This window comes from Anas platyrhynchos, chromosome 1, assembly GCF_047663525.1.
Source record: "Anas platyrhynchos isolate ZD024472 breed Pekin duck chromosome 1, IASCAAS_PekinDuck_T2T, whole genome shotgun sequence".
NCBI classification, from domain to species: domain Eukaryota; kingdom Metazoa; phylum Chordata; class Aves; order Anseriformes; family Anatidae; genus Anas; species Anas platyrhynchos.
This window is the reverse complement of record NC_092587.1, coordinates 60,888,575-60,903,663: the sequence shown is the minus strand read 5'-3', so window position 1 is coordinate 60,903,663 and position 15,089 is coordinate 60,888,575. Positions and strand designations below refer to the sequence as shown.

The 15,089-nt window shown below is 36.9% G+C and overlaps 1 protein-coding gene across 7 annotated transcripts in view; it reads right to left on the bottom strand.

Moving 5' to 3' along the window:
• The window catches only part of DGKI (diacylglycerol kinase iota), a 217,091-nt gene that overhangs the window by 106,964 nt on the left and 95,038 nt on the right, over window positions 1–15,089 (bottom strand). For 4 of the 7 annotated variants that reach the window (XR_011809784.1, XM_038168188.2, XM_027445238.3 and 1 more), the window contains exons 7-13: window positions 11,939–12,010; window positions 11,277–11,393; window positions 5,716–5,811; window positions 5,337–5,411; window positions 4,516–4,611; window positions 3,435–3,517; window positions 1,108–1,168 (exon numbers count right to left, since the gene is read on the bottom strand). Coding sequence is in view for 6 of the 7 variants with exons in the window: in XM_038168188.2 (XP_038024116.2) it covers window positions 1,108–1,168; window positions 3,435–3,517; window positions 4,516–4,611; window positions 5,337–5,411; window positions 5,716–5,811; window positions 11,277–11,393; window positions 11,939–12,010 (600 nt within the window). In the remaining variant the exon portion in view is untranslated. The remainder of the gene's footprint in view (window positions 1–1,107; window positions 1,169–3,434; window positions 3,518–4,515; window positions 4,612–5,336; window positions 5,412–5,715; window positions 5,812–11,276; window positions 11,394–11,938; window positions 12,011–15,089) is intronic. The other 3 variants (XM_038168195.2, XM_027445182.3, XM_027445394.3) reach the window with 2 other exon arrangements.

Below are 15,089 nucleotides of genomic sequence, written 5' to 3'. Positions count from 1 at the left end.
GAACCCACAGAAGCTGAACAGAAACTTTCCCCAGAAATTCAAGCAGAGAGTGTTTGAGAACAGGTTCGGCTCACTTATTAAAAACAAACAAAAATAAATTAAAAAAAAAAAAATTACATATATATATTATACATTAAAAAAAAAAAAAATCTGTTTAAGTGCCCTAAATATCTTCTTTTATATATATATATATATATATATATATATATATATATATATATATATATATATCCTGGCCAACCATTGTACCTTTCAGCCAGAAATGCATTTTATATGGTTATGAATATTCTATCTATGTGGTTATGAGTATTATATCTATATGGTTATGGTTATATCTATATGGTTATGAGTATTATCAAATATTATGTCTGGGGAACTGAGCTTCACAGAGACTAAAGGTCAGTTTTTCAACTGTATTTTGACACTCAATGGCACAGAGTGAGATTTATAATATTCTTAAGTACTGGCAAGATTAACACAGTTGTAATTACTTCATTATTACTCTTGGCCTCCAGGCCCCAAAACTGCAAGAGCCTGTCCTCATCTGAAGGTGCCTAAATTCTTTAAAGATCTGATCCTACTCACTTATCCAAGAACACATAGCGATCAATGGCAAGGAAACTACTGAACCTAAATCTTCCAGATTCCAGGCTACTAGTATGACCACTTCCTCACAGTGAATTTTTTAAGAAAGTGAGGAAACTTGAGGCACAGAGACCCCATTTGACAGTACTTAGACATCATGAAGACAACAGCAGAACATGACAGAAGTTAAGATTTAATGACCCCCAGACACTAATTTAACCTGTTAGATCCTCAGATCTGTGCAAATATTAAGAGAAAGCCAACAAAGAAGGTCTTTATTTTGTAAGCATTGCCAAATCTTAATGCATAAAGCAGATAGAACCTAGGACATTAGGACAGAATGATATAGTCCCATCACTAAGCAGGCCAGATCACACAGAAAAGACAAAAACAATGAGTAGATTTAATAAATGTAAGGCAGGTTATCTAGCTCTGCAGGCACCACAAGGTGGGAAACCCATGACTGTGACCCCTTTCATCTCTTGGCAATGACCAAAGGACTGCCAGGCACTGGTGACCTACCGTCCCATCCCCACCGCAGGCCAAGATCCGCAGGTTTGGCACTTTTCTGTACAGCTCCAGCCTGGTCAAGGGACGAAAAAAAAAAAAAAGTGAAAAAACAAAAAAGTCAATAGAACAATGCAGGTAATTTTTATGCATTTTGCTGAGTGACAGTTTATCAGCCGCTTATTTCTCTCTAGAATATTATCAGTGGCATAGAGTGGAGGTAGAAAAATAAAATTTAAAAAAATGAGATGCCTTCTTTCGCAGCTAGACAACCCCTCCTGAGAAGTATTTTATCTGTTTAACATGGGAACATGTAGTCTGAAAGGCCAGTTGCTCCTCTCCCTCTGGAAATGATAAAACCTTGCATTGTCCTCTTATCCTAAGGCAACAAATGTAAACATTGGGATTTTTAAACCAAACATAGTGTTTCTCATCAGGGCATGCTGAGCTCTATTTCTGAAATGTTTAGAGCATGACAGCTCCTTCAACTGATAATGGTATTTCTTTAATACCATGGAAGGCAATATCACCTAACAGAGCTCCTTCTCTGGCTATCTGATATAAGATACCAAAAGGAAAGCCAAAAAAGGCCTGTTCTATCAGTTGTGTGAAAGAAAGGCCTAATTAAACATCTCCCAGTGGAGGGGATACATTCACAGGTAGAGACATAGTGAACTGAGGATCTAATTCTCCTTTAACTCCATTAAACAACTCTGAAAACCATAAATCTACTTTAAAGCTTCTGTACATCGTAAGAACAGAGGCAGGTGTTTCAGCAGGAAAAAATAAATAAAAATGAGTGCTTTAGAAGTATGAATAGCAAACACTTGGTCCATTCATATAGGTAAATATATGATTTCAAATTAGCAGTGTCCTTTTGTGCTGCCTAGGTTGTCAAAATATCACCGAACAGATAGTTAAGTAAAGCAAAAATCCTTATCTCAAATAACAAAGGGTGGTCTTTTAGCAGTGAGAATCACCTCTTTAAAGACAGGTCCTCCTGAGGGACACTCACCCTTCAACCATTGCCCAGGTAAGCTGCATCAGATAGTCAGCAAGGGAAGATAGTTGCATGCAGCTGTCATCTATGGGAATATAAAAGCAGCTTCACCCCTTCATAATGATCAGCCACTAGTCAATGGTCAGGCACTGTGGGATCCACAGCACATAGACTCTACTGAGATTTAGGCATAGTGTACTGTTGAATGAACTCCCTACTTCGACTATATGAATCTGGTCACCCATGTAATTGCCTTTAGTTGGTGCTCTGATGTACATTTTAAAGCTGTAACTATGAACAAGATTCAATGATGTTTTCCTTATACATGATTTTGTAGTAAAGGATAGCCTTCTACAGGTTTGTCCTTCTCTTGTAGACAGAATTCTTAAAACATCATCTATGTATCTGTTTACAATATGAACAGGAGATCATGTAGCATCCTTTATCTCTGCTTCTGTCACTTGCTGTGGGCACTCCCAAGTCATTTAACAAAAGGAACAACGATCAAAATCTGGCCAATAGAGGGTGCTCCTTGACAAATGTAAAAGATCGTATCTGAATAACAAAGCTGCCATACCTCTCACACATCTATTAGAATGGTGTATATACCATCCCCACCTTGTTTCATACGAACTACCTTTTCTTGAATATTTTCCTTCACCCACAATACCAGAACATCAACTCCAATTGGTTGTCTCCACATATGTATATACATATTTATTTAGATATACATATTTATACATGAGGATGGAATTTGCAAACACAACAGAAAAAATATAATAGAAGTAACCTCCTATTTAACAGATAACCTACTAACTTGTCATAGATAATTTGAGTTTGAAGGAACTTCTAGTTCAGCTCCAGCTCAAAGCAGAGTCAACACAGATCAGACCATGTTTCTCAGGGTTTCATCAAGCTGGGGCTCAAAAATCTCCACATATGAAGAGAACCTATTCCAATGGGTAACCGTCCTCACAGTGAAAAAGTCTTTCATTATATCCAGATGGATCCCCTCTCATTTCAAGCACCTCTTTTGACAATTTGTCCACTGTTTCTTGCACCTCCTGCCATGCTGCTGTAAAGGGTCAGGCTCTGTCTTCTCAGTAGCTTCCTCATAGGTATTTAAAACAAGTGTTAAGACCCCCAAGCCTTGTCATTTTCATTCACATGATTAAGGACCTGATCTGAAGTCATTTTAAGGGCTTAACTATACTCTGAAACTCTGATTCTAGATAACATATATCAGCATCATTAGTCTACCAATCTATCCGAGTTAGATGTTCATCTGCTTTCCTGATATAAAAAGAATTATGGTTCACATGGTGAGTGCTTGAGAACTTACGCATCTTTTGGCCCTTCCTGAGAGAGATCAAAGACTTGGCGTGGATTCAAATACCACATAAACGTTTGGAGAATCTTGGTGCCCTGGGAAAAGAGAAAAATTAAAGGAAGGGAAATTATGAATTGTATAATGATTATTAGAATTAATAGTGCTCATTATTCACTATATTTGGACTGCTTTTCCTTCCTCTGTGCTTTATAATGCAAAAATAAACCAAAAAAATACAAAATAAAAAGTGGTGTAGCCGATGACCCCCAATAGAGACCCAACAATTCATGCAGGGTGCACATGTATACGTATAAATTGAATTTAACCACACAGATCACTAACAGTTCGTAAGAACAAGAACTCAGGTTCAGACCAAAGATTCATGTCCTACAGAAACCTGTTCTTCTACCTCTGACCACATGCAACTATAAACCTCTGTTATCCCACTCAGCCTCAGCCTGCAATCCATGACAGCAAAACAATGAAAAAGCTTGCAGGCAAAGTCACCACAGTGAACAGTGTCCTACCTAGCACCCAAGCAATTATGCTTCTTCGACATCCTCCTTCAACACCATGAACACTTATAACTGTAAGCTTCTACTATCTTGTGAAGCAGGAACCAAGGACTCTGTGGGCAGTAGCTGCACCACTGCTCCCTCAACTTAGTGCAGATTGGTCAACCTTTCACGGAAATATTACCTGGTACTTTAAGGTATACTACAGGAACAGAAGTGATTTATTAAATGCCATAACAATGTGGCATTTCACATGCATTGGGCTTTCCTCATAAAATTACATCATATTTTGCATAAAAGAAGTCTAAGACCCTTCACCAGGAATCTAAAATTTCTGTGGTAAGTTGAGTTCTGAAAACTTCCAAAATAATACTTCAGATTCCTTTCGGCTTGAGACAACTGCTCATATGTTCAAGTATCCTTTCCTTCCACTTCAATAGAATTAGATGGAGGTATAATGGGCATTCAACAGCAAGAACTTCTTTTAGGAGACTGCAATTCAGTTGCATAGAGTTCTTATCCATAATGGACTGAGGACTATTCTTATCTGCAGAAACACTTATTAGACTAAACCTTACCTGGTTCCCTCCACTTTTTGGATTGACAAAAACCAGCAATGGTTTCATGAGTGGAGAGGAGATAGGCTTTATCACAAATGGCCGACCTTTGTTATCCTAAGAAACAGAAGCAAGAAATAACTTTAGTAAAAGCTACATAATGGGTAAACTTCCCTGGCATAACACAAGCAGAAGACCCAAAACTACTTAGGGTGTTGGAAGCAGCATAGCCATGATAATATGGTGCTCAGCTGAGACTAAATGTATCCAGCTAAGACAATTTAGTAAGAAAATAAGTAAACCTAACCATAGGACCATTAGTATGATTTTTTTCTCTGTGGCCCAATATCAAATTTCACACAAGCAGAATACCTCCAACTGGAAATCAACCGAGGGAGACATTCTCCAACTGGACCTGCAAACCACCCCCAAACTGAGACCCTTGCAGTCAATACACTCACCATGGATTTCACAACCCCATTTTTACAATCCTGTTCCACCTAGTTGAAACCAGGTGTCTGAGCTGAGTCTTTTACACCCCAAGGGAATACTGTTTCATTAGTCTGCTGGTAGTCCTGGAGTCTGCTATGTTGTTTCTTGAAAAAATTAATTCAGCAAATAAGAGACTTCTCATTTGAGTTTTTGACAAAACATGTCTTTTCTCACAACATATTCAGTAATATGGAATTTTGCAGTAAAAAAATAATATTTTTTTAAATATATATATTAATATATTAAAAAAAAAAAAAAAAAAAAAAAACAGTAAAAAAAAAAAACTTTAAAATCTGCATTTATATATTCAAATAAAAGGAGACTGATTTTCAAATCTCCGAAATACTTACTTCATTGCCTCTTTTGCTGGCTTTTCTTTTAAAAGATGTTCTCTTCTTTCGTCGCGTTGAAGTCTTTAATGAGTTCTATGTCAAAGAAAAAAAAACAAAACACATGAAAAGCAAAACAAAATTGAGAAGACAGGCACAGACAGAGCCCCTTTATGAAGCTCTTCCATGCATGTCCACTTGGAGAATGATAAGAATATTTGGCACATGCTCAAGATTTAAATCACATGCGCTGCATGCTTTACACTTCCACACCACCGTTTATGGAGAAAGCCACACACGGAGACCAGACTGGTGCTTTGGAACTGGAAACTTTCCCACGCTGTGAGGGGGGAAAAAGATCAGATGCTCCCATAGACTCACATAACACCACATGTTGTACCTGCCAACCCTCCCAATAGGGGTAGGAGACGCCCATTTCCCCTTCGGGGCTCCAGTCTCCTGCCCAATCAGGCTCGTCTCCTGGTATGGAGACCACCTGCATAAAGATGTAATAAAAAACATGATAAATGAGATATTTTTCATGTTTTTTGTGTGTGTTTTGGTTTTTGAGGTTTTTTTTGTTGTTGTTGTTGTTGTTTTGTTTTTTTTTTAGGAAAGAAAACAAGTTTTAGCTCTGGCAACCACTATGACTCAACATAACGTAGGCACTATGGTGTATGATGCTGGCACTGCAGAGATAGTTCCAGCTTGTCAGGAAGCTTGTGTGATCATCTGGTGAGGAACAGTGTGAACTGTTAACATTTAAGGATTTGTGGGTTTTGTTTGTTTGCTTGGTTTAAATAATATCACTGAACCATAGGGAGGGGGAGGGGATGGAATGCAAAATTGCTTGCATTTTTGCAGAAACTAAAAAAACCTGCAGCTAATCCAGGTTGGTAATAGCCTACTTAATAATACTGAACCATAAAGGTCTTCTGGTTGATAAGAACATACCAAAAAAGGAATTATTGTTTTTCCTTAAAATGTATTACCTGATATCATATCAGCAGGAAAACCTTTCCTTTTCCATATGAATGAGATTTTGTATTATACGAAATAACGTAAATATTTCCCAAGTATTTCAGCTCTTAGTCTATGCATTACTAGGAAAGAAAGTAACACAGGAAATTCGAAGAAAGTTAATTGATATTTTCTGGCTTCAAGAGGGAAGCAAGATCACTCAGTTCATCCAGAAGTTAATTTCTGTCCCAATGTTATTCGAAAGTGTATTCAAAAGAAATTAATGATCAGAGATCACCAAGCCTGTAAGTAGTGATATGTCCCTACTTAATCCTGTTCACTAACCAGTAATGCCATTATGTTAATAAGAAAAGGTACTAGATTCTCTCTTGGTATACCTAACAGCTACTTCTAGAATTTCAAAACCCCAGAACACATCAGATGCAGAAGTTAGATTTTCCTGGCTTCTCTGAAATGTGGAAACATTAACAGTTAATTTAAATTGCTAAAGACACTATCATCTTCTTTTTTGACCAGACCAAGAGAAGCCTGCTGTAGAGCAAAAGGTCCCAAACTTTTTGTCACCTCCCAACTTTTCTTGTGGACATTGATGTATTCGTGCCTCATTGCTTACTGAAAATACTGAAGAAAATATGGCTCAGCAAAGCAATTTCTTGGTATTTGCCCTCTTATGTAATAGTTTGAGAAACTATCTAAGAAGGCATTCTTATTCTTCCGTACTCTGATACCAAGTGATCTTGAAAACATGATAAATCACGAAGACTGCACTGATCACAGAAGTGGATGGACAGTATCACCCTCATAGTCTTTCATTGCCCTACATAGGAGTCAGACTGAAGGTAGACGAAAGTCTTTATATCAATATAAAGGTACAGTACATTGGCCTCAGAGCTCCAACAGGCAGCTGCAAGCAGTAGGGTTCTTGGCCTATTTTCTCAGCTGATTTCTGTTAAAGGATCCTCCCTGGAGTGGGGCAAAATAGGACAGATCAGAGATTAGTCTATCCACAGTCTTCCCAGCTATCTGCTGAAAGGTCATGGGCATATCAAGACTTTTCCTTGTGCTCCAGTCTCTCCTGGTGTAAAATTTAAAATACTTATCTTATTGGTAATGTGCAGTGAACTCTACGGGCAAATCATAGCCTGTAACTCAAGTCAGGTATTATGTCAGGAAAGTACTTAACTGTACCACTTGAAGGACTGTACATGTTATTCTGCCTCCACAATAGATGGACTTAAGGCCAGTGAAATTCTTCTGGAAAGAGTAAAGATAGTTCAACAAAGTATTGCCTACTTCAACAAACAATTTAAAGACTGTTTAAGTGTAGTTGTCATTAAATCCCATCATAGCATAACTCTTTTCTTGCCTATGGTTGGGGTGGGAAGAGGCATACAAATGTATTACAGAAAAGGTTTTAGTCTAAGCCTCCATCATAATATTTTTTTCATTTCTACACTCAAAAAGCAATAACATATGTTACCACACAACTATGTTATTTTGCTTTTCTTTTTTTTTAGCATGCTTATGTGTATAGTGTTAAGAGAACCTAAATCTTTATTATAATAATGATAACTGCACATCTATAGCAGACGAAAGGCAAAAAGCTGATTAAACATATGCAGGTTCTCTTTGCAAACATGCAGAATAACAGCCAAGAGTAATCATCAGTCTTCACACATGGAACTGAAGAAATGGATGTGTACTACCTTGTCCACATAACAAGGTGATGAGTATTTTTACAAACATATAACGTCATTCAGCATAATACTTGATAGCAAAGCATACCTTTAACTGTGCACCATAAGTAAATCCTAACTTGCATCTAGAGAGGAAACCTCTCCTTTGTGGATGTCAGTTTGGCCATCTTCAAAGAGAGATTTTTGGTATTATTGCATGGTCACTATAGTTCTAAGCAAGCTTAGCTAAATGAACAAAAGAATTGGAGTCCTTGCATGGTATTGGTTGGTGTGAGGGCCACAGACTATCTTGAGCAGATTTAATGAACCCATTCAACCTTTTCCTTTGCAACATTTCAGTCTTCACTTTCAAAGGCTTTTGACATGTTGGGCTTCAAATGATGTAAACAATTAACAGCTTCTGAGAAGGTAAATCTTGACCATTTTCTGGTTGTTCACAAACCGCAGTCGGGCAAGACAGCTGTAGCCAGCAATTGAGGAAAGGAAGAAATAAACCCAGAAGTATAAAGATTCACTAACACTTTTTGAAGGTCCTTGAAGGAGGAGTAGAAGGAGAAAATAAGTTTACTCACCTTGAACAGGAAAAATAAAATAATAAAATAAAATGGAATCTTACAGTTACTGCCTTTGCCTTCCCAAACAGAAGAGAGATTGAATTATTAAGTTTATCAGCCAGATGTACACCTTCTCATTGTCTTCTTTTCTCCCAGAGCATAAGCACAGCTAGTCTATTCCTAGCACTAACACCACTTGCACTACCAAGCCTGACTTATAACAAAATGTGACAGGTCAATAGGGTTGACAGTTTTCACAGACTAGAAGACAGAATCGATTTGAACCCCAGGAAATCAGAGATGGTATCAAAGTGCTGCTAACACAGTACATAAATACTGGAAATCAGTAAAGGCATTACAGAATTGGCTCACATTCTGAATAAAATGAAATCAGTACCGGGAATTTTCCATTTATGAAAATGTGTCATTACAGACAGGGCTACCACCTATCCCAGAACTATTTGAACCATTTGTAATATTCTTCTTCTTGCAATCAATTGCTTGCAAGCAGCAAAAACTCCCCACTTAGAAAGTAAAGGGTATAAGCAAAGATTTATCCTTAACCAATTACATAATGTTTTACTACTACAATATTGCTGGTAATCAGAGGGGGAGTATGCTCTTTATTCAAGTCCAATATCTGAAAGGTGGTGACCCATGTTGTAGCTAAGCATGTGAAAACATTTTTCGTAGCAGTAAAAAGAAAAATCAAAAATCAGGACAAGGATTTGCTAAAAAAAGCCACCTTATTTGCTTGAAACTAAAAAACAATAAAAAGGATGAAGGCACGACTAAAATCAGCTTCATGAGTAGGGAATTCACTTCAGGAGTTGCCCGTGATCAATATGAGTAGTTAATTAGAGCTGAGAAAATAATTTATAACCAAAAAGCTTCTAGCCAAATTTACTCCAATTATGGAATTATGTGAAAAACAGATTGCTCATTACACATATTTATTTACTATCTGAATTTACAAAAACTTGAATATTGTGTTTGTATTATGTGGATTGAATGCAACCATAGTGTTCACCAAACACACATATAGGGTTAAAGGGGTCACAGTACACAGAAGTAGAGCTGGCCAGAAACAGCAGGAGGAAAGAAAACTTCCTAAAATAATAATGATAATAAAATAAGAATAAAAGCAAACAAGATTTCTGCCAAAAATCTAAAGATGCATCTGAAAGATGTGTTAATATTTTCCACAGCAACAGATGCATTCCACAGAACTAATACTGCACTGGGTATTGTTGTTCAGAAATGTTGTGGAAACTTGCCCATTCTCTGTGCTACGTATCATTCCAATTTATCTAAGGCCTCAGTTATTCAAGGTAAGATTTTTGCATGCTACTGACCATGAATTTCAAAGACTTGACACATGATGGGAGGGAAAATTGGACTGAAGTACTTCCTTTCCATTCATGACTCAGGCAGACAGAACTAATAGATATTTTCATTAAGCCTAACTTTTAAAACATGCATTTAAAGTACTTTTTTCCCCATGAATTATAATTAACTAGATAAGATTCACTTTTGAACTTTTATGAAAAAATAATGGACAAGAAAGCAAACTGTCTAAAAATATTCTAAGAACGTTATCCTTCTTTGGGAAACCATCAAATCAGGAGAAAACTACAAGTGTATTTTTGCAATATAAAAATAAGACAAATACAAAATAAAAAATGCAAAAAATAAGCAAAAATTAATAGAAACCCCCAAAATAAATAAAATAGACCAAAATAAAAGCTTAAAAGATTAAAGAAAGGCTTCTTAATTAGTTCAAATATGGATAATATTGTTTTTATTAGTTTATTTTCTTTTTATTAAAATTAGTATTTGTTTTTTTTAATAACCTTTTCCTGATTTTGTTTATAAATAAAGGCAACAGTAGTGTACTGTTGGCTCACAAAAAAAGGGGGTTGGGAGGGTTAGTAAGCTAGAAATTATATAACAAATTCAATAATCTTCCTGTTTTTGTAAGACACTATACCAAGAAGTGTATAAAAGTCGGTTTTGTTCAGTGTGTGTTTGTCTGTTTCTTTCAGTTCTACCTGGAATCAAAACAACTACAACCACCACCTACGTCTTCCATGACAGAAATCCCCTTTTAATTTTTGGCCAGTTCTCTTTTGGATACCTTCTCTCCCTATTGTGTTGATTAGTGAATTAACCTCTCTAAAACATATCACATCCATTGCAAAGCTTTGAAGTCTTGTCCTTTTTACCTGCAACTAAATGAGCATGTGGGCTTACTGCTAGCAGTAAGCTGATGTGAATAAGTCATGATTGTTTAAGAGTCCTTTGATGAAAAATTCAGAGGCATGTCAGATCAGTTACAGTGAATTCTTACTGCAGTTCAAGTGAATGTTTGTTAACAGTTTTTCCCTGTATTTGCTCAGCTCTATTTAATGGAGCATGCTTGACCTCCAGCACAGTATATTTCTTGCAGTATGCTAGCTGAAGTCACAGTTAAGAGGAACAAACCTGAGCTGCATTGCTCAGAACAAAAGTAATGTTTGCTGCTAATCAACCCAAAGAGGGAAACCTACTGATGGCTAGATGGAAGGGAAGGAGGATACGGGTTCATAGTCACCATGGATGTATGCTGGGTATCAGGGAGAGAGACAAGGTTGAATAAGCATGCCTTAGTGGAGGACTACTGAGTGCCGAAGCCAGGCTGGCCCTGTACAGCCATACAGCTTCAGAAACAGACATCAGCATGCAGTTACCTGAGGTTTCTTCACCTTAATGATCCAGGTGGGAGGCACAATGACAGCTGCGTGAGCCCCCAGGGAACACGGCTCCTCGATGTGATGTAGCATGAAGCAGGTGACTTTGTTATGAAACTGGAGAGAAGCAAATGAGTACAGTCAATAAGGAGGTCACGAAAGACAAAGGAGAAGCATGGAGAGGAAGAAGAGAATGACACTGAGAAAACTGGACTAATGCTCCCAGTTGTGTCATCCTCAAGTTCACCCCCAAATCCTAGGAGCTTTAAAAACATAAAACTATGATCACCTTTCTTAGCCATGGTTTATACCAATGGGGAAAAAATAAATAAATCTCTCCTACATAGATAAACAAAGATTAAAGCTCATAAACCATCTTGATAGTGCTAAATGTAATGCTAAATGACTCTTTGAGCTGGCAGCAGCGCTGTGTTGATGGTAGGTAGCCAGTGACTACACTGGGCAGCAAGACTCTTCTCCTGGAAGGATTCATGTGTTAATCAGCTAAAATTATGGTGGTTTTGAGCAAAAGGAAAAGAAATGGCAAAACTGGGGGTGTTTCACTGAGAGAAGAGACCCTGAAAGCAGGGACAAACAGAGTTAATTGCTTTGAGGCCATTCAGAGAAGCTGCTACCACTTGCCTTGAGTACTGTCCACTTACCGCCAGCTTGCACCAGGAACAACTGATGGCCACAATCTCTTTACTATGGAAGGAGAACTTCTGCTGAAAGCCCTACAACAAACAGGAGAAAAAGAATTAAATTCCTCCTGACTACAACAAAATTTACAACTTAAGCTCTTGTTGGGAAACTGCTAGGTTAAATCAGTTCAGTGCAGTCAGATACTTTGGTCCAGCCTCAAAGCTCTTAACCATCAAACTGATTTTGTAGGGATATAGTAATAACAGGATTCATAGAGAAGGTTCTTCAGCTAAGGCATGTGCGCACTCCTCTATCTCTCTATCTCACTCCTCGTCCCCACCCTCCCCCCAATCTTTAGAGACAGAAACATTTTAATGCATTTTTAAAATTGTAGAGTTAAAGAGGGAAAGGAAGAAGAAGAAACAGACAAGGAATGAGTATTTTAATGGGCTTCTAGAGATATGACTAAGGTTCAGATTTTCTGTGGAACAGAACATTCTTTCATTGCAGTCTTTTTTTCCCTGAATATATATATATATATATTTAAAAAAATGATTTTTTTTATTATTGTTATTATTTATTTTTTTAATGCACAGTTGAATCAACTATGTTGTCTGTCTGGAAATGTTTCATTTGGGAAATTAAGTTTACTGTTTTATTAAGCTGACTCAGATCAAAATCCTTTTAGTCAATTCAAAAAAAAAAAGTCTAATTCAAATAAAAAAGTTATTTATATGTATATTTCTATAGGTTTAGAGAGAAAAAAAAATACCATTATCATCAAACATGAGATTTTATTCTCCTACAGAAGAGTTTAATTTTGTAGAATGCTATTTCAGCAGATGTATCTTTTTCCTCTAAATTCTAAGTCTGGAAAAGACCATTGGGTCAAATATACTCTTCTTGCACATAACACAGGTGACAAAGTGTAACTGGAGTTATAGCCTAAAAATTTGTGTTCACTTAAAGCTTATTTAACCTGAAAAAGAGTTGATCTGGGTTAATGTCCAGCACTCCACAGAACAGTTTGTCATAGACACCTTCAATGTTAAGTCTAGATTTATTTCAATTTGCAGTTGTCTGGATCTTTTTTTCTTTGTCTTTTATCAGGCCTTTCTTTACCACATTAAGTAGCCCTTCAGTACCCAGAGTTTTCTGCCTAATTGAAAGTCTCTCTATCAGGTCATGAGGTTTTGAGCCAGTTTTCTTTTTGATAAACTGAGTACTACCTAAATCGCCCACATGCTGGTCAATATCCAAGACCCAAGGAAAAGAGTTATAGTAATCTGATTTAGTAACATCTAGAAGGACATTTCTTCACTGCATCCATAATTAAGGTCTTAGCTGCTGTGGAATGAGATGAATATATGCAAGACAGATGCAGGAAAAATGAGACTATTAGGACTCTAATGGTGTGCTTGACAATGACAAACAGAGCAAGGAGAAATAAGCAACCAAAAACTCCTCCAGAGGTACAATGCTCTTGTCAGCTGCAAGACTGAGCTACAGTCTGTCCATAAGCAGGAGCTGAGGACAGCCCTATCAGTGCACTGATGGGGAGGAGGTTCTCCCCATCTACCTGCTATGCAGAAATACACATTTCAGCTAGTTCTTCAGGTGTCCCCAGTGTGTATTCAAACCAACTTGCCAGATAGACCTCACCACTAACTTAGGACAAATCCCTAAACTTTTAACTTATGCCACTTCTGTCTAGATTTTTATTTTTTTTTTAATCCTTACCCTGGTATCTAAGGTCTTAAATTCAGAGAAACTCAAAGAGCAGGTTCTTCATAATGGGAGTGATTTAGTATGTTCGAGTTTAGTAACAGATCATGTCTAAATGGCTTCACAAAGACAAGCCATCCAGCTGCTTCTGCCTGGACAGATCCAATCTTCTATTCAGTACAAAAGCATTTCCATTGCACAAGAGCAAACAGAGAGACAGTATGTATGACAAGTGCTGAAACTGGACAAAGCACTTTATTCTTATTCACTTAGTCTTGTGCTTCTTACTGTTTCTTACAAATCTTACTCTTTCTTGTCCCAAAGTATTAAAAATAATCATCCTTTCATGGTCATGAAATCTTTAGTTTTGTTCTGGTCTGTAACAAGCAGGAGAGAAATCGTCTCCCAAAATCTCTACTAAAAAAAAAAATAAAATTCAGTACATTAATTCCTCAGCCCATCAGTAATAAATTTTAAACATATGGACTGACTGAGCAGCTTGTCTGGTTCTGAGTGGACTGCTTTTCATTTATTCAGTAAACTATTTGGCTTTTAGGGAGTCATAAGAGAAAATGATACAGCAATAAAAACATATTACTGGTAAGTAACAATGAAACACTTTTCACCCTCAACTTTCATTAAAAATGTGAACTAATTCTTCCTAAAGATACATGTTTGAAGTAAGATAGTAATTATTTGAAAGCTAACTTTTCAAATAAAGGAATTGATGAAATAAAGTGATGTACTACAGGTCACAGTGAGATTTGATGTGAACTATTAGGTTGAAACATTGTGAGACCCCATACTGCACTGTTCACATGTCACTTTTTATAAAAGAGTACCATGTTGGTATAGTGTGCCTTGCTGCAGCTAATAATCTACACCAGTACTCAGATACAAATCTGATTTCTTCTGACTAAAGTGCTACGCCATGGAGATTAGACACAATCTTTCTTACCAGTTGATGGTAAGAGGGAAACAAAAATAAAATACAGTGCTAGAGAAAGGAAATCAAATCCCCGTGTTATTTAAATATCTCTCACCAAATTTCAGGGGTTCATAAAATTTCAGAAGAAATGTCCTCAGGAGATAAGGCTCTTCTTACTCCTTTTTATAGCTTTTTGGAAACAAATTTTTGTTTTGCCACATCAATAGTGAATGTGAAGCAGTCTCACAAATCCTAGTCTGCTGACAGAAAGCAACAGCCTTTTGTTTTTTTTTTTTCTCCCAGAAGCCTGAAAAAAATATGTAATCACAATTTCGGTGCAGAGAATAGTACTATAAGAGCGCAATATTGGCACGGGGTTGATATAACCAAGAAAAAAAAAAAAAAAAAAAAAAAAAAACAAACTCGAGGAGCCACTGACTTCTTCCTCATCATCATTTTCATTAGCCAGTGCAGCACAATGGTCCAGTTCATAGTATATGCTCATTCCTGCATAGGTG